Raw genomic sequence first — 16,545 nt, forward strand, 5'->3', positions numbered from 1 at the left:
AAAAACTGGGCATCGGCCGCCTGCCTGCGACTCCCGAGCCTTCCCTGATCAGTCAAAACAAAGGGGGAAGGGGGCAGGAGATCGCACAAGACACATCATATGTGCGCAAGACACGTCATATGGGGACTTTCAGCGAGGAAAAATGGCGGGCGCCACGCCAGCGAGTGGTTCCTGAAGCCAGCCAGACCCAACTGCGCTACCAGGCTGGCTCTGGGCTGCTGAGGCTGCCGCTGCCACATTTCCCAGAGACAGATTTCCAAATCTGGGGACATTCCGGGGACAGAATTTGTCCAAGGACAGATTTGCAAATCCGGGGACTGTCCCTGGGAACCAGGGACGTCTGGTAACCCTAGGCTAAATGTACCCAGGGCTCCTTCAACTGTTCCTCATCAGGCTTATTTTCCAGACCCTGGGTCAACTTGGGCAACTGGAATCCCCTTCCTTGGAGGTTTCTAAGCAGAGGCTGGACGGCCATCTGTCAGGGGTGCTTTAGCTCAGGCATAGCCAACAGGTAGATCACTGGACGTCTGTGGTAGATCACCGGTAGATCGTTGGCTCCCCCCCAAAGAAGCTGAACAACTGTGGCTCCCCTAAGAAAAGCTCAAAACTTTCCTCCTCCCTGAAAAAGCTCAACAACTTTGACCTGAACCCCCCAAAAGGGGGAAGATCACTGCCGGTTTTTAACTCTGTGAGTAGATCGCAGTCTCTTGGGAGTTGGCCACCCCTGCTTTAGCTGAGATTCCTGCACTGCAGCGGGTTGGACTAGATGACCCTCAGAGTTCCTTCCAGCTCTACAGTTCTATGAGTCTGTGATTCTATGCATGTACCCTTTGCCTTCCCTTCCAATTCTACTCCGATTTACAGGCCCAGGCGCTCTACCTGACCTACCTCACAGGGTTCTTGTGGTGATGGGGGTTATTTGAGGACGGGGGAGGACCACGTCTGCTACCTTGTGCTCCTTGGAGGGAGGGAAGGGGGGATATCAATGCAATGCATCGAAGGCATGGATATTTGCCTTTGCTTTGGCTGAGATTCCTGCATTGCAGCGGGTTGGACTGGATGACCCTTGGGTAGCCCTTTTCCAGGATTCCTGCTTCTGCGCTGCGGCATCTCGAGCCAGGCGCTCCTCCAGCCTCTGGGTGGCGCTGCCGCGCGCCCTGGGGGCGGAGAACTCGGCCTGCGCCCGCGCGCATGCGTGCTCTGCGCGAAGAAGGACCGGAGAGCGAGAGAAGGACCTTCTCGCTTCGGGGACCAGTTGGCTGGGGAGGGGGTGCGCATGCGCAGTGGCTTCACCTAGCGGGCGCCGGCCATGGCTGAGTGGACTCCTGCCCAGGTGAGAGGGGTTAACCCTGCGCTGCCCGGGTGCGAAGAAGGGGAGGGGCCTTTAAAAGACACCCCCCCGGCTGGTCACCATTTAAAAGTGGGGGGGGGGGGGAGGACCTGCAAAAGATTTCCCCATGTGTGGGGTTTTTTTGGGGGGGGGAACACTGGAGCCCAGATTGATTTGGGGGGCTGCCCCCCTCGCTGCATCCTTTTTGGGGGGGTCCACAGGTGCCAACTGGAATAAAATATTGGGGGGTCGAAGCAAGCCCCGCCCCGCATAATCGATCACACGCACACACACCATTTGAATGGCAATGGCCATCAACTTTTTTGAGGGGGGCTGGTACCCTCAAATATTTTATTATGGGGGGCAAAGGGAGCTAAGCCCCCTAGGAATTGGCTTCATGCAAGGAGGGGGGCTGGTTGGTGTTCTGAGGTGGGGAGGGGTGAAAGGGAGGCAAGGAACCCCCCCCTTCTTGGCTGATCATGTATTTTGGGGTGCAGGGGGGGCTGAGGTTTGAGAGAAAGGCGAGGTCTCAGCCTTTCGGCCCCAGGACTTCCCTATTTTTATTCACTCTTTTGCACTGATCTCCCACCTTTCTCTCTTCCCTACACACCCACACAGAGCTCAAGGGGGTGGCCATGGTTCTCCCCACTTATATCCCCACAACAGCCCTGTGAGGTAGGTCGGGCCGAGAGAGGCAGCAAATGGCTCCCAAGGTCACAGACAGCGAGCTGCACAGTCAAAGCAGGGGAGGATTTGAACCCAGGTCTTCCCTACCCTAGCCATTGCACCACACTGCCTCTCTCGTGATGGGCATATCCCCCCTCCCCCCAAAATACAGAGTTTCTCTTCATGACAACACTGCGAGGTAGGTTAGGTGGAGAGGCAGTGACTGGACCCCGAGGTCACGTCCGGTGAGCTACACAACCAAAGTGGGGGGATTTGAACCCAGATCCTAGTCGGACACCCTCTCCACTACTCCACCACTGGCTCTCTCATCCCCCCAGAGGATATACAGCCCTGAATCTAGTCTGCTTGCTCATGTGAAAAACTTGATACCTCTTTTGGCCAATGCGCAACTAATAAACTATTAAAATACCATAAATTGGGCTTGCTGATCAGAAGGTTGGCAGTTCGAATCCCCGCGACGAGGTGAGCTCCCGTTGCTCGGTCCCAGCTCCTGCCAACGTAATAGTTCGAAAGCACACCAGTGCAAGTAGATAAATAGGTACCGCTCCGGCAGGAAGGTAAACGGTGTTTCCGTGCGCTGCTCTGGTTCGCCAGAAGCAGCTTAGTCATGCTGGACACAACCCGGAAAAACTGTCTGAGGACAAACGCCGGCTCCCTCGGTCAGTAAAGCGAGTCATCTGTGACTGGACTTAACTGTCAGGGGTCCTTTACCTTTAAAAAAAAGAGGGGAAAAAAGATCCATTGACATAGAGAGTATATAGAGCACGGCCCAGGACATTAACTTCAGAAGCAATATAATTATACAGTGGTACCTCAGGTTACAGACGCTTCAGGTTACAGACTCCACTAACCCAGAAATAGCACCTCGGGTTAAGAACTTTGCTTCAGGATGAGAACAGAAATCGCACGGCGGCAGCAGGAGGCCCCTTTAGCTAAAGTGGTACCTCAGGTTTAAAACAGTTTCATGTTATGAACGGACCTCCAGAACGAATTAACCCGAATTACCACTGTATAGCAGAGAAAAATTAACAATAATCTAAGACATACAAAAAGTTAAAATGACAATAGATTAAAGCTGGCTCCAATTTCTTAATGCCAAAAGAAAATCGTTCTTAGCAGGCGCCCAAAAAGACTACAGCGAAGGTGCCTGCCTGGCGTCTAGAGGCAGGGAGTTCCAAAGATCAAGTTTTTGCAAATGCTGACAAAACGTTGCCATTGTGACGCCAGTTCTCCATGCCAAGTGGATGTCACAGTGATTCTGGCGCCGTGGAAAGCCCCCCTCTGCCTTGTCTTGCCTCTGTGCCTCCATGGTCTGGTCTCCCCCTTCTTCCTGACACTCTGTCCTTCCGCTTCCTTCTTCCTTTTCCCTCCCTCTTGCCTCTCTTTCTCCAGCTGCCCCCCACTCCTTCGCGAGCACCTTGCTCTGGTCTGACCCCCTTCTTGCCCGCAGGCTTGGGAATGGGAGGTGGAGCCGCAACACCTGGCCTCCTTCCAGCCGCCGGCCCTCTTTGACCAAGCCGCCGAGAGGGAGATCTACCCGACGGCCGAGATCTCGCTCTGGACCGTCGTGGCTGCCATCCAAGCCGTGGAGAGGAAGGTGGACTCCTATGCCACACGGCTCCTCAACCTGGAAGGCCGGACGGCCACAGCCGAGAAGAAGATCTTCGAGTGCGAGAAGACCGAGCTGGAGTTCAGCAACCACGTGGCCGCCCTGGGGACCCTCATCCAGGAGTACGGCCTGCTCCAGAGGAGGCTGGAGAACATGGAGAACCTGCTCAAGAACCGAAACTTCTGGATCCTGAGGCTCCCCTTGGGACCAAAGGGAGAAATCCCCAAGGTAAGAAAGAAATATGAAAGAAATTAGCTTACCAGGTAGGTTCAGAAAAGGGCCACCAAGGGGAGAGTACTGTTTGGGGGGGATGGGAGGGCAGATGTGGGGGACTCCCTGGTCCTGAATGGGGTAACTGTGCCCCTGAAGGACCAGGTGCGCAGCCTGGGAGTCATTTTGGACTCACAGCTTTCCATGGAGGCTCAGGTCAATTCTGTGTCCAGGGCAGCTGTTTACCAGCTCCATCTGGTACACAGGATGAGACCCTCCCTGCCCGCAGACTGTCTTGCCAGAGTGGCGCATGCTCTAGTTATCTCCCGCTTGGACTTCTGCCATGCGCTCTACTTGGGGCTACCTTTGAAGGTGACCCAGAAACTACAACTAATCCAGAATGCGGCAGCTAGACTGGTGACTGGGGGCAGCCGCCGAGACCACATAACACTGGTCCTGAAAAACTTTCATTGGCTTCCAGTACGTTTCCGAGCACAATTCAAAGTGTTGGTGCTGACCTTGAAAGCCCTAAATGGCCTCGGCCCAGTAGACCTGAAGGAGCATCTCCACCCCCATCCTTCAGCCCCCCAGACACTGAGGTCCAGCTCCGATGGCCCTTCTGGCTGTTTCCTCCCTGCGAGAAGTGAGGTTACAGGGAACCAGGCAGAGGACCTTCTTAGTAGTAGCGCCTGCCCTGTGGAAAGCCCTCCCGTCACAATGGCAAGGAAATAAACAACTATCTGATTTGTAGAAGACATCTGAAGGCAGCCCTGCTTAGGGAAGTTTTTTATGTTTGATTTTGTCACTTTTTTATTATGAATATTCTGTTGGGAGCCTCCCAGAGTGGCTGGGGAAACCCAGCCAGATGGGCGGGGTATAAATAATAAATTGTTGTTATTTTTATAAAACAAGACACCTATGAATCAAAGAATCCTAGAAAGGTAAAGTTGGAAGGAACCACAAGGGTCATATAGTACAACCCCCTGCAATGCAGGAATCTTTGGTCCCTGATGTGTGTGCCATTGCCTCAGGAGCTCAGGTTTCCACTTGCAAAAGACTTGCCAGCCAAGAGAGCCATTCTCAACCCCACCACGCCCCAAACAGCAGGCCCAGGAGAGGGAGGGAGGCCCGTCCAGGAATTTTCATTCATCACAGACAATAATCACTTTAACCACTAGATTAACCAACAAAAGCCTTAGTTTTTGAAGTGCCACATGGGTATTATTTGTCCGCTGGATAGCTCTCCTTCCGGTTGGCGTAGGACTGGAAGAGGCAGCTAAAAATATTTAAACAGCGTCCAGCTATTGTAGCCTGCCTTTGCAGAATGAGTGCGGTGAACAGAACAGGTCTAGGAACCTGATGGACCCCTTTGGGCTGCCTGTGTGCTGATGGACACATGGAGGTGCTCTGTTGCTCTGTTTTCTGTGTCATAAAGTTTATATACCGCTTGATGGTTAAAAACAAACAAACAAGCCACCCTCAAAGCAGTTTACAAAAAAGGCAAAACAATAAAACTATCACTAAGAAAAATTAACGACAACAATTTACAGCGTTTGACGAGTTGAAATAGCAACAGATTAAAAACAGGTCGAGACTCCCATAAGATGGTATAAGTAGAAATGTTTTAGAGGCACCGAAAAACATACAGCGAAGGCGCCAGCCTGGTGTCAATGTTGCTATTACTATTATTATTGCTATTGTTAGAATTTATTACCCGCCCTTCGCCCCAGGGCCCCAGGACAGGTCACGACAATTTAAAAGCATCATTAATATTGGAACACAATATTAAACACAGTGTGTAAGAAGAATCGCAAAAGCAAGGTGGGTCTTGAAAACATACACCTGAAGGGTCAGAGGCTAGGGTCAAGGGGTGCGTCTCGAGCATCCACCGAAAGCTATACTATGAAGATACCAGATGCACCTCTGGGGAGGGAGTTCCACAACTTAGGGGCTGCTACAGAGAAGGCCCTCTCTGTTCTCCTGGGCCACCCCAAAGAGAGCACGCACACACATACCCTGCAGATTTGGCACCCAAGAGGGTCTGTAGGGAAGGAGGTGATCTTTCAGGTATTCCAGGTGTTCTGCCTTCCCTGCTGGGAGCAGCAGTGCCTCTGCATACCAGTATCTGGAAACCAGAGGAGGGGAGAGGGCTCTCCTGCACAGATCCTGCTTATGGACTACCTGTGTGAGAACAGGATGCTGGAGTGTATGGACCAGTGGCCTCATCCAGCAGGGCTCTTTTCATCTTCTTACGATGGCAGCCGTGATGGAGGCCTTGGTCAGCATTTCTGAGTCACGGGCGGCTCTGATTTTAGGTTCCTGTGACCTTTGATGACGACGCAGCAAGCTTCGCCCCCCAGGAGTGGGCCAGTTTGGAAGACTGGCAGAAGGAACTCTACCGGAATATCACCAAGGGGACATACGAACCACTGATCTCCCTGGGTAAGTGGCTGGCATTTCTTTCTCTTTTCTTTTTATTTGTAAAGTTCTTTATTTAGTTTCATTTCCTAACATTCACAAAACAGAGAGAACAAGTAGTGGCTATGGACGAAGATTAAGAGATGAAAAATAAAGCCCCGTTTAGGGAAGTTTTTTATGTTTGATGTTTTATCGTGTTTTTACTCTTCTGCTGGGAGCCACCCAGGGTGGCTGGGGCATAAATAATAAAATTATTATTATTATTATTAACTACAAAATAGGCACGTAGCATGCGCAGAGTTTCGCATGAGTTAAAATAACCCAGGTCCAAGTAAAGTCTATCAATGTTATCAGAGCATCAAATATAGTTTCAGATTTGCTAGGCTTGTAACGGGGGTTGCCTTGAAAATGATGGTTCTGCTGCATGTGTCGTAAAAGAACGCCAGATCCAATGAAAAGTGCCTGGAGGTTCTAGTCCTTGTCAAAATCTCAAATTCTCCGTGATGGCTCCGTTGCAGAGTGAGTGTTGCCAAATGCCTAATGTTAGGATTTTGGGTTGTTCTCCACTGAATTGCAATTACTGTTTGTGCTGCCCAGATCATATGCAAGACCAGTTCTTTGGACAAGAGGCTGGCATTCCTTGGAAAAAGGAATGGAGCTGCCGGGTTTGTTGCCCGTCAGATTTCCCCTCAGTGACAGTGACTTTCAGCACCTGCTTTCTGATCTGCTTCCCCAAACAGACTCTGCCATTTCCAAAGCTGACATCCTCCCACCAATGGGACAAGCGGAGCCTCCCCGTGCCACCGATCACGAATTTGTGGGGGGCAAGGGCTTCCCTGCAGAGCCCAGAGCAGGTGAGTCTAATTTGGAAGGTGGGTAATAAAGACTTGCCATCGTGGCTAAAGCGTCTGTCCTGCCCTTTCACTTGCGGACGGCACAGAAAGGTGGAGGGGGAACAAACTGAACGGGAATGAAATATGCAAACAGTGAGTGTAGGGCTAAAGTGCTGATGGGCCACACACAGGTCTGCTGGGGCTCACACCTGCCCAGAAGGTACATTCCCAAAAGTTAAATCCTTGGAGCCTAATCCCAGAAGTGAGAGGCCTGGCAGACATATTCAAGGGTGAGGAAAGGAGGTGCACATCTTCTGTGGCCGGGTGCCGAAATCTGACCTGGGCCTCCAAAGGAAACCAAGGCCCGTGCATAATCTAGCCAGCATCTCGGTCAGTTTTCCGCCAGCGTTGCTGCTTTTCTCTGAAACTTGCAAGTGTTCTGCATCCGTTGCAATGCGCCTGTTGCTCTCGTTGCCAGAAGCGGATCCCTTGCCTTCCAAGGAGGACCTCTTGACCTGGATTAAGCAGGAAGAGCTTCCCGGGAGAGGGAAATGGGACCTGGAGCGAGAGATCCCCCCAGTTCTCAGCTATGGTGAGTGTGCCTGGCATTAGATATGTGTCAGAGGCTCAGGAGCAGAAGAGCAGGGGAGAGAGCAAATAGAGAGCGGAGGAGAGGAATCAGAGGGGAGCGTAGGGGAATATGACAGTGGACCGAGAGATTCCATGAGCTTCTCCAGCGAATCAGAAGATTCCCAGGAGGGGGCGCCTATGGTAAGGGCGAGGCGAGTCCCAGGGGGGACGATCCATAAACAAGGAACCAGAGGGGAGTCCCAAAGGAGTAGCGGAGGGTTAGGACCAGTTCCCCCACCAGAGCACAGTGGGGGGGAAGAGTCACATGAGTCAGGACCAGCTTCTCCTCCATCGGGGAGTGGGGAAACGGAGGGAAGGCCAGGTCCAGCTAGCCTCCCCGAAAGGGGGAGCAGTGACACAAGTGTAACGGTCAGAAGGAAAGTGGGAGGCTGCGCGCGCGCGCCAAGTTCAAATGTGGAGGAGCGCGGGACAGCAGAAAACCCGGATTGGGAGCCAGGTCCTAAGGCCCGAAGGAGGGGGGGAGAAGAGTCGGCGGACTCAGCGTCAGAAGAATCGAGGAGGGCTGAGACTCCGACTAGCAGGAGGACCCAGAGAAAGAAGGAACAGAGGAAGAGGTGGAGTAAGGCTAGAATCTTAAGCTGGTGTCAGGGGGGAGGAGATTCAGATGGGACTTCTACGGTCTGAGGCATAGACGTAGCGTTGCGCGCTGCGCGTCTGGAAATGAAACTGAACTTCAATAAAGACTTTTTAACTTGAGGAAGAAGCAGCGTTGGTCTTGTGTGAGCTGGGACCTTGGGCAGCGCTGACAATATGATTCCCGCATTGCCCTTGGGGTGACTTCTGTGATTCTGTGCCCTGAAAGGCAGGGATCTGGTTTCCAGGTTATCCTGTTGTTTCAATTTTTAAAAAAAATATCCCTCCTTGTTTACGTAATATCTAAATTATGACTGCACCTGTTTCCATATTAACTGGATCTTAGCCGCTTCCTTAATCAGAGGAATTCTGGTGCTGCTTTAGACCAGCTGTTGCCAACCAACCTGACGCCCTCTGGACATTTTGGCTGCAACTTCCAGCGGCTCAGCCTTCCCCTCCCCTCTTCCTCTGGGCTGGAAGACTTTGCACTGAGTTTCACTTCCGCACTGCTTTGTCGTGTTGTCAAAGGGGCTTAAAACAAACTGCGGTTAGTTTTGAAAGCCAGGGTGACATCACCAGGGCTTGACCTTGGCTTGTTTTGAAACGGACCAGGGTTTAACCCCGCCTGCTTCCCAGGTCACAGCAGGCCAAATATTCTGTGAAACCGAAAGGACAAGCTGGCAAAGTCCTTCTTCCCAGTCACGTGGGGAAAAGGAGGAGGGAGGGGAACTGTGCCAGCCCAAGGCTTTGCTTAGGCTCATTCCAGCTCCTGCTTGCCGTGCTGTGCCAAGGCTTAGCAGGAAATGCAAACGGACCGGGCTTCCGGGCTCTCGATTCTCCAGGCAGACAAGGATGTTGTGGATCTTCTTCAATTAACCACACCAATCGTGCCATTTAAGGAAATGTCACGGGGCCACAGCGGCAGCCTCTGGGGCACCCAGAAAAGTGGAGTCCACATGCCTGTGAATTTCACATGCTTCTATAGAGGCCGTCACTCACCTTATCTTAACATGCGCATAGAAATTAAGTCACATTCCCAGAGGAAAAGCAGGCCTGCGTTGTCAAATCTGAGCACCCAATTCAGCAGGAACAAGGTGCCTAACTCTTACTGAGCCGGTTCAAGGCTGAGTTTTTCCTGCACAAACATTCCTAACACAGATTCTCCACCCAATCAGATTCTTCACACAATCTCCTTGCATCTCTTCACACGCAGGCTGCCTAGAATTCTCACCACAGGGTAATAGTAATAATAACAACAACAATTATTTTATTATTTGTATACCGCCCATCTGACTCGGTTTCCCGAGCAGCTCTGGGCAGCTCCCAACAGAATATTAAATACACAATAAAACATCAAACTTTACAAACTTTGCTAAAGAGGTCTTTTGCTATCACATGCTGGGGAGATCATTTTAACTGGAGATGCTGCAAAGACCTTTTTCATGAAAACCTGGGCATAACCACTCAGTTATAGCCCTCCCCCCAAAAAACATAATATTATTGTTAAGAGGACGGGGTGTTCACTAAAACCTCTTGAGCTCCCTCCAAAATATTTCTGATACTTATTAATAATAATAATAATTTATTATTTGTACCCCGCCCACCTGGCCGGGTCTCCCCAGCCACTCTGGGCGGCTTCCAACAAAGATTAAAAATACATTAAAATGTCACACATTAAAAACTTCACTGTTTTTCTTTTGCCTGGCTGTAGCGTAGGAAGCTAAGTGTTGGAAGATTCAGGTCAGATGTCATGAAGCCCTTCTTCTCATAGCACATAGTCAGTCTCTGGAACTCTCTCCCACAGGAGACATTGATAGCCACCAACTTGGAGGGCTTTAAAAAATGGATTAAAGAGATTCGTGGAAGGCTACTAGCCACAATGACTGTGCTCAGCCTCTACAGTCGGTGGCATCAATGCTTCTGAATCCCAGTTGCTGGAAACCTCAGGAAGGGAGATGGTTGGTTTTGTGTGTGAATCCTGCTTGCAGTTTTACCTTTGGATGGGCACTGTGAGAACAGGATGCTGGACTAGATGGGCCACTGGCCTGATCCTGCAGGCTCCCCTTTAGGTCCTTAATCCTTGCCTATTCCTTTTTTTGCCTCCTCCAGATGACAGCGCTATGATCAAGCGCGAAGAGCGTAATCTGAGGGCGGCTCCCAAGCTCCCTCTGCCCACCCAGGGGCCGCTGCTTCCTGGGATGGCCAGCGAAGACGTCTTCCAGGCCCCCAAGCCGGACGGAGGCTGTGAGAGGCAGGGCTGTCCTCAGGGGGAGAAACCGGCCCCTCCTGCACAGAGGCCCGAAGAGGAGCGCCCCCCGAGGCCGGGGGACTGCTGTGAAGGGCCGGAGGCGGCAGCCCCTCCGGACGCCAGCCCCAAGGGAGACCCCTTCCCCTGCGGCAAGTGCCGCGACGGCCTGGTCTATGAGCAGCGCTTCCCCATGCCCCTGGGCGCCCACGCGGGGGGCGTAGAGTACAGCGAAGGTGCGACGGCTGAGCCCGTCCCACAGCAGATCTCAGAGCCCGACGGTTCCTGCGCAGACTACAAAAGCGGCTTTGGGGACCAGGCCTTATCCCAGGCGGCGGAGAGACTCCACACCTGTGCACTGTGCCCCAAAAGCTTCCGTCTGAAGACCAGCCTGCTGATCCACCAGCGGACGCACACGCTGGGCAAGAGCGAGAGCGCCTTCATTTGCGCCGAGTGCGGCTGCGGCTTCAGCCACCAGGGCCAGCTGACCCGGCACCAGGCGGTCCACGCCGATCGGCCGCACCAGTGCTCGGAGTGCCCCAAGGCCTTCAACCGCAAGTCCAGCCTGGCGGTGCACCTGAAGACGCACCGCGAGCGGCCCCGGCCCTTCCACTGCCCGCAGTGCTCCAAGACCTTCATTCGCAAGCAGCACCTCGATGACCACACCCGCACGCACACAGGCGAGAAGCCCTACCAGTGCCCCGAGTGCGAGAAGCGCTTTGCCGAGAAGTCCAAGCTGACCAACCACTACCGCATCCACACGGGTGAGCGCCCCTACCGCTGCGGGCAGTGCGACAAGCGCTTCGTCCGCGCCCACCACCTGGTCAAGCACCAGAGCAGCGTCCACCAGGCCGGCGCCAAGCCACACGCCTGCCGCGACTGCGGCCAGAGCTTCCCCCATGCCCAAGCCTTCATCAGCCACCAGGCCAGCCACGCCAATGGCGAGAGGCGCCACCGCTGCACCGAGTGCCTTAGGACCTTCGCCCGCCGGAAGTACCTGCTGGAGCACCAGCGCATGCACACGGGCGAGAACCCCTACGCCTGCCTCCACTGTGGGAAGCGCTTCCGCTACAAACAGTCGCTCAAGCAGCACCTGCGGCTGCACGGTGGCGAGCAGGCGCCCGCAACACCCATGCCGGGCCCCGAGCAGGCCCTGGCACCCAGCAGTAGCAGCAACAACGCCCCACTGGAGAAATCTCTCTTCCCCACCAACCTTTCCAGCGGGACATGAGGGCACGCTGCAGACAGACAGCGCTCCCTCGGCCAATTGGACAGGCAGACCGCAAAGCCAGAATCCCGTTTGCGACCTCGAACCTCCCTTTGGCATACATTCCCACTGGTGGGGATGTATTTTTGCCAAGCGGGGCTGAAGCTGCAGGCGGATGAGCGGCCGTCCGAGCGCTTTTGCACCCCTCTCGCCACATTTTCCGGAAATGCTTTGAGAGCGAGATGGAGCGATCGAGAATGTCGGCTGGCGCTGGCGCTTTCTGGCAGTTGCCGGAACCGTCTCAGCGTTCAGTCTTGGGCAACAGGATGCCTGAGATGTGGTTGTGTGAATCGGTCCTGTCCAGTCATCATTCAGTCTCTGTACTGTGGGTGGAGCGAGGATGCCTATCATTTCTCTGCGGCCTCACAGCTTCCTCTGCCTGTGAACGTCCACAGAGAGAGGCAGGCAGGCACTGCAGACTCCCAGCTCAGATCCACGTGCTCAGCAGCCTTGGAGAAGCTGCACACTCTCCGACCAGCCTGCTTGAGAGGTTCCTCGTACAGATGCGCCGAAAGGGGAACGGTGCTGCGGAAAGGAGATTTGAAGAACAAGAAAAGGCAGGAAGGCGGACCAGAGAAGTTTGTGCATCAGGAATGACCCATTCCAGTACCCCAAACTGAGGAGAAATATAGTTTGAGAGGAGCCTTCTGACTGGTGGGGGCATTAGAAGTAAGCCCAGGCAGCTCTGTGGGGCACGATGGACTGCAGTGGTTGTAGGGAAAGGGAGTGGTTCCTCTGAGGCTGAGCAAAACAGCTGACATGTTTCTGATTTGCCTGCCTGCCAGAATGTGAAATCGGCTCTCCTGCGGCACCCAGAGACCAACATTAACCCATCTCTTCCTACAAGCTTCCCTCTGAGGTGCAATGCCTGGGATCTGCTCTGCCCCATAGCTTTCCCCACATCACAGTCTACACCCCCCACCCCACCCTATGCTCCTTGATCTCCCATTTTCCTGCCTAGATCACCCTGTGCTCCAAAAGTCTACAACCCCGCTGGCTTTTTCTCTAGGTTTTCGGTGCGTTTCCTTCTTTTTAAAAAACAAAACAAAACACGGGCTTTTACACATCCTTTAAGTCTGCTCTGCTTCGCCCCTCTGCCAATTTAGCAGGTTGCACGATTTCTGGAGCAGCCGCTGTTCGGAGTCTCTCTTTCGCTGCACGTGTTTCGTGACAAGGCAGCCTGAGCGTTCGTCGCAAGACAGAGCCCGGTGTGGATTTGCAGAAGGCAAAGAAGAAACCAAAGATGTAATGAAGGAGCCGTCTTAGAGAAGGACTGAGCTGAGGTGTCCAAGAGACCCAAATGCCAGGGCAAGTCGAGACCACTGAACTTGCCCAATCTTCTGCACAGACTGCAATATATATTTAAAAGAAGCACATGGCGTTTGGAGGGGCCTGGCACTGCTGCTCACAGCCTCAGCTGCAAAAATTGCAATTTTAACTTTTAGCTTTTTTCAAAAAACAAAAACAAAAAAGGGGGATATTAATAAAGATTTTGTATCGGTTCTTTGGATAATGGCTAAAGCTTGCGTGTTTCTTCTTTGAAAGGGGAAAGCCAATTGGAACCCTCCTTAAAACATACATTCCATGTAATATAAGTGGAAACACATATTTTGGAAACAGCATTGGAAAACACTCTAAACCTCTGGAAACCCTTTAAAAACCAGCAGCACTTACTAGATTGCCGCCAAACTTCCTTGCTCAAACCCCAGCTCTGCACAGGCCTGAAAATTCAGTGCAAAGGCTCTGGGGTTGCTAGGTGCTGTTTATGCACCATTTCCATGCTCTTTCGGGGGCCATTTTTGCCCCATTTTGTGCCACTTCCAGTTTCGTGGCAATGTGCACCATTGTGGTCACACGTGACTCGGGACGTGTGTAAATGGGGAGTTTGCTGTATTGCGAGACGGGCTTGTTTATTCATTGCCCGCCCTCCACCCTGATTTCACAGCATCAAAACACAATATCAAAAACAGTTTAAAACAGCTGACAACCATGAAAAGAGAAATAAGGTGGGTCTGAAACCAGACAACTTGAGTTTTGGAAGCCAGAGTGGAGGAGAGGGGCGTCTTCAGCATCCTCCGGAAGCTGTGCAAGGAAGGGGCCAGGCACACATCTTTTGGGAGGGAACGCCACAGTTTAGGGGCTGCCATAGGAAAGACCTTGTACCCTCTGGGCCTCTGCCACCTTCAGCCTCTGAGGAACTCCCAGGAGGACCCGCCTGCTGATCTCGGCATCCAAGAGGGTTCGAAGGAAGCATTTGGGGCGTGAGTCGTCTAGGGCTCTAAACACCAGCATGTGCACCTTGAGTTGGGCCCAGAAATGAACCGGCAACCAGCGCCGCTGTTTTAAAACGGGTTATAGGAGATCAAGATGGAACCCAAGCCAGTCATTTGGCTGCTGCCTTTGGGACAAAGTGTGGTTTCAAGTCTTCAAGGGCAGCCCCACGTGGAGGCCAATCTGAAACATAGCCAGAGCATAGAGGACAGCATCCGCTGCTTCCTTGTGTAAGAGGAAGAGGCGAAACGGGGCATCTGTTCTGTAGGCACCATCCCAGCCTATTCCAGACAGTGGCCAGAAGCAGACTTGGTCTAAGGCTTGCGTGGCTGTTGGTTGCAGCAGCCCTGGCTATAAGCTCTCCAGGCGAATGGTGCCTCTGGGGCTGGCCAGGCGGTGCTGGGTGCCAGGAGTTGAGGCGCCTCAGAGTAAGCAAGCAAGCGGGCGAGGGAGCCCTGCCAGCCAGTCCGCCAGCCCTTGCTGTTGGGAATGGACAGACAAGTGGGAGGCTGGACAGGCAGGCACTGTGCTGGCCTTTCTTGTGCTTGCTGTGTGCAAGGCCTGCCTGGGAGCTGAGTGCCCAGTGCCAAAGGGGAGCCTTACCGCCATGCAGGCCTGGCAGTATCCGCTGCTGCCACCCAAGATGACTAAGGTGCTGGTCTCATGTTCACCTTTGGCCAGTCTCCGTCAGGCCACTAAAGCTGGGGGCACCCTCTTCCCAGGCCCCTGTGGGGCAGTGTGAGGAGGCACCTCTATGGGGCAGGAGGGCAGCTCAGAGACCAGGGGCGGCAGCTGCCCAGAGGACTCCCAAGGAGAGGGGAGAGGAGGCCAAGGGAATACTCCACAAGGGAGGGTGTTCGAAAAAGGGTGAGGGGCTGCCGGCTCTGCAGGCAAGGGGTGGCATGACGGCTCCTGAGCCCCACAGGGGAGCCACAGAAAGAATGCAGTTTGTCAGGTGAATCATGGACCCCAAAAGGTTCAAGGGAAGTAATAGTGCCACTGTATTCTGCTCTGGTCAGACCTCACCTGGAGTACTGTGTCCAGTTCTGGGCACCACAGTTCAAGAAGGACACTGACAAACTGGAACGTGTCCAGAGGAGGGCAACCAAAATGGTCAAAGGCCTGGAAACGATGCCTTATGAGGAACGGCTAAGGGAGCTGGGCATGTTTAGCCTGGAGAAGAGGAGGTTAAGGGGTGATATGATAGCCATGTTCAAATATATAAAAGGATGTCACATAGAGGAGGGAGAAAGGTTGTTTTCTGCTGCTCCAGAGAAGCGGACACGGAGCAATGGATCCAAACTAAAAGAAAGAAGATTCCACCTAAACATTAGGAAGAACTTCCTGACAGTAAGAGCTGTTCGACAGTGGAATTTGCTGCCAAGGAGTGTGGTGGAGTCTCCTTCTTTGGAGGTCTTTAAGCAGAGGCTTGACAACCATATGTCAGGAGTGCTCTGATGGTGTTTCCTGCTTGGCAGGGGGTTGGACCCGATGGCCCTTGTGGTCTCTTCCAACTCTGATTCTATGATTCTAGGTTGAAAACCTCTGGCTTATGGGATTGTGACTAATACTAGTCTCCGCCGTGTCTCAATTCTCCAAAGGAACACAGACCCAGGGTGAGTGCTGGGAAGCCCTGGAATCCTGCAGAGAGTGGGGGTGGCACTCAACTTTTGGAACAATACATAGTGCTTTGTATGTCAGCTTCACCATTTCCTTAATTTGGCGCAGGTATTTTATTTTCCGTATAAACAGGACTTCCATTTTTGTAGCTCATTTTATGCCAGAATGTCCTCTTCGTGTATTAATGTGATGTAAACATGTATGTTGTCCTCAGGATACACACACATACAGAACACACATATTATAAACAGGCAATACTCCAGTTCTTATCTTGTAAACGTGCCATTTAAATTGTTCAATCATGGCAATGGCTCAGCTACATTAACTACGAACTCCAAAATCTGGGATACCCTCTAAACCAGTACCAAGGTTTTGCAGTCATTTTGCAGTGCCCCACAAATGGAGTAATTGATACAGGAAACCTGAGTTTGTACTTAATGTCCCCAAACACAACATTGTCCAATTCACTCCAAACAAGCGTCAAACTTTGGCAAACGTTTTGCAGTGAAAATCCTGTGGTTTGCAACGCCCCACAAAGAGAGTGATACACACTCTAAGCAGGGAGTCAAAAGCTCACCAAAAACCCAACATTGTCTAACTCACGCTAAACTGGTGCCAAACTTTGGCAAACATTTTGCGGTGTCTTGCAGCAAAACCCCTGCATTTTGTAGCACCCCACCAACAGAACAATAGTCCCTCAAACGGTGGGGCGGGTCAAAAGGTCACAAAAAACCCAATGTTCTCTGATTCACTCCAAACCGGTGCCAAACTTTGGCAAACGTTTTGCAGCGAAACCCCCATGGTTTGCAACACCCCACAAAAAGAGCAATG

At 52.6% G+C, this 16,545-nt stretch overlaps 1 protein-coding gene across 1 annotated transcript; it reads left to right on the plus strand.

Annotated features, from left to right (window-relative positions):
* Positions 1-1,230: 1,230 nt before the first annotated feature.
* LOC128424283 (zinc finger protein 777-like) lies at positions 1,231-12,625 on the plus strand. The gene is made up of 6 exons (XM_053410291.1): positions 1,231-1,333; positions 3,468-3,854; positions 6,152-6,278; positions 6,995-7,108; positions 7,566-7,679; positions 10,421-12,625. Exons 1-6 carry the CDS (start codon positions 1,310-1,312, stop codon positions 11,785-11,787), a joined length of 2,133 nt encoding a protein of 710 aa, XP_053266266.1. The 5' UTR covers positions 1,231-1,309; the 3' UTR covers positions 11,788-12,625.
* The last annotated feature ends 3,920 nt before the right edge of the window (positions 12,626-16,545 follow it).

Source organism: Podarcis raffonei, chromosome 12 (assembly GCF_027172205.1).
Source record: "Podarcis raffonei isolate rPodRaf1 chromosome 12, rPodRaf1.pri, whole genome shotgun sequence".
In the NCBI taxonomy this organism is placed as follows: Eukaryota; Metazoa; Chordata; class Lepidosauria; order Squamata; family Lacertidae; genus Podarcis; species Podarcis raffonei.

Excerpts from the sequence above, each read along its gene's own strand:
- LOC128424283 (XM_053410291.1), top strand. The coding sequence starts at position 1,310 with ATGGCTGAGTGGACTCCTGCCCAG. Across the intron at positions 1,334-3,467 it reads CTGAGTGGACTCCTGCCCAG|GCTTGGGAATGGGAGGTGGA; the intron begins GTGAGAGGGGTT and ends TCTTGCCCGCAG. Across the intron at positions 7,680-10,420 it reads CCCCCCAGTTCTCAGCTATG|ATGACAGCGCTATGATCAAG; the intron begins GTGAGTGTGCCT and ends TGCCTCCTCCAG.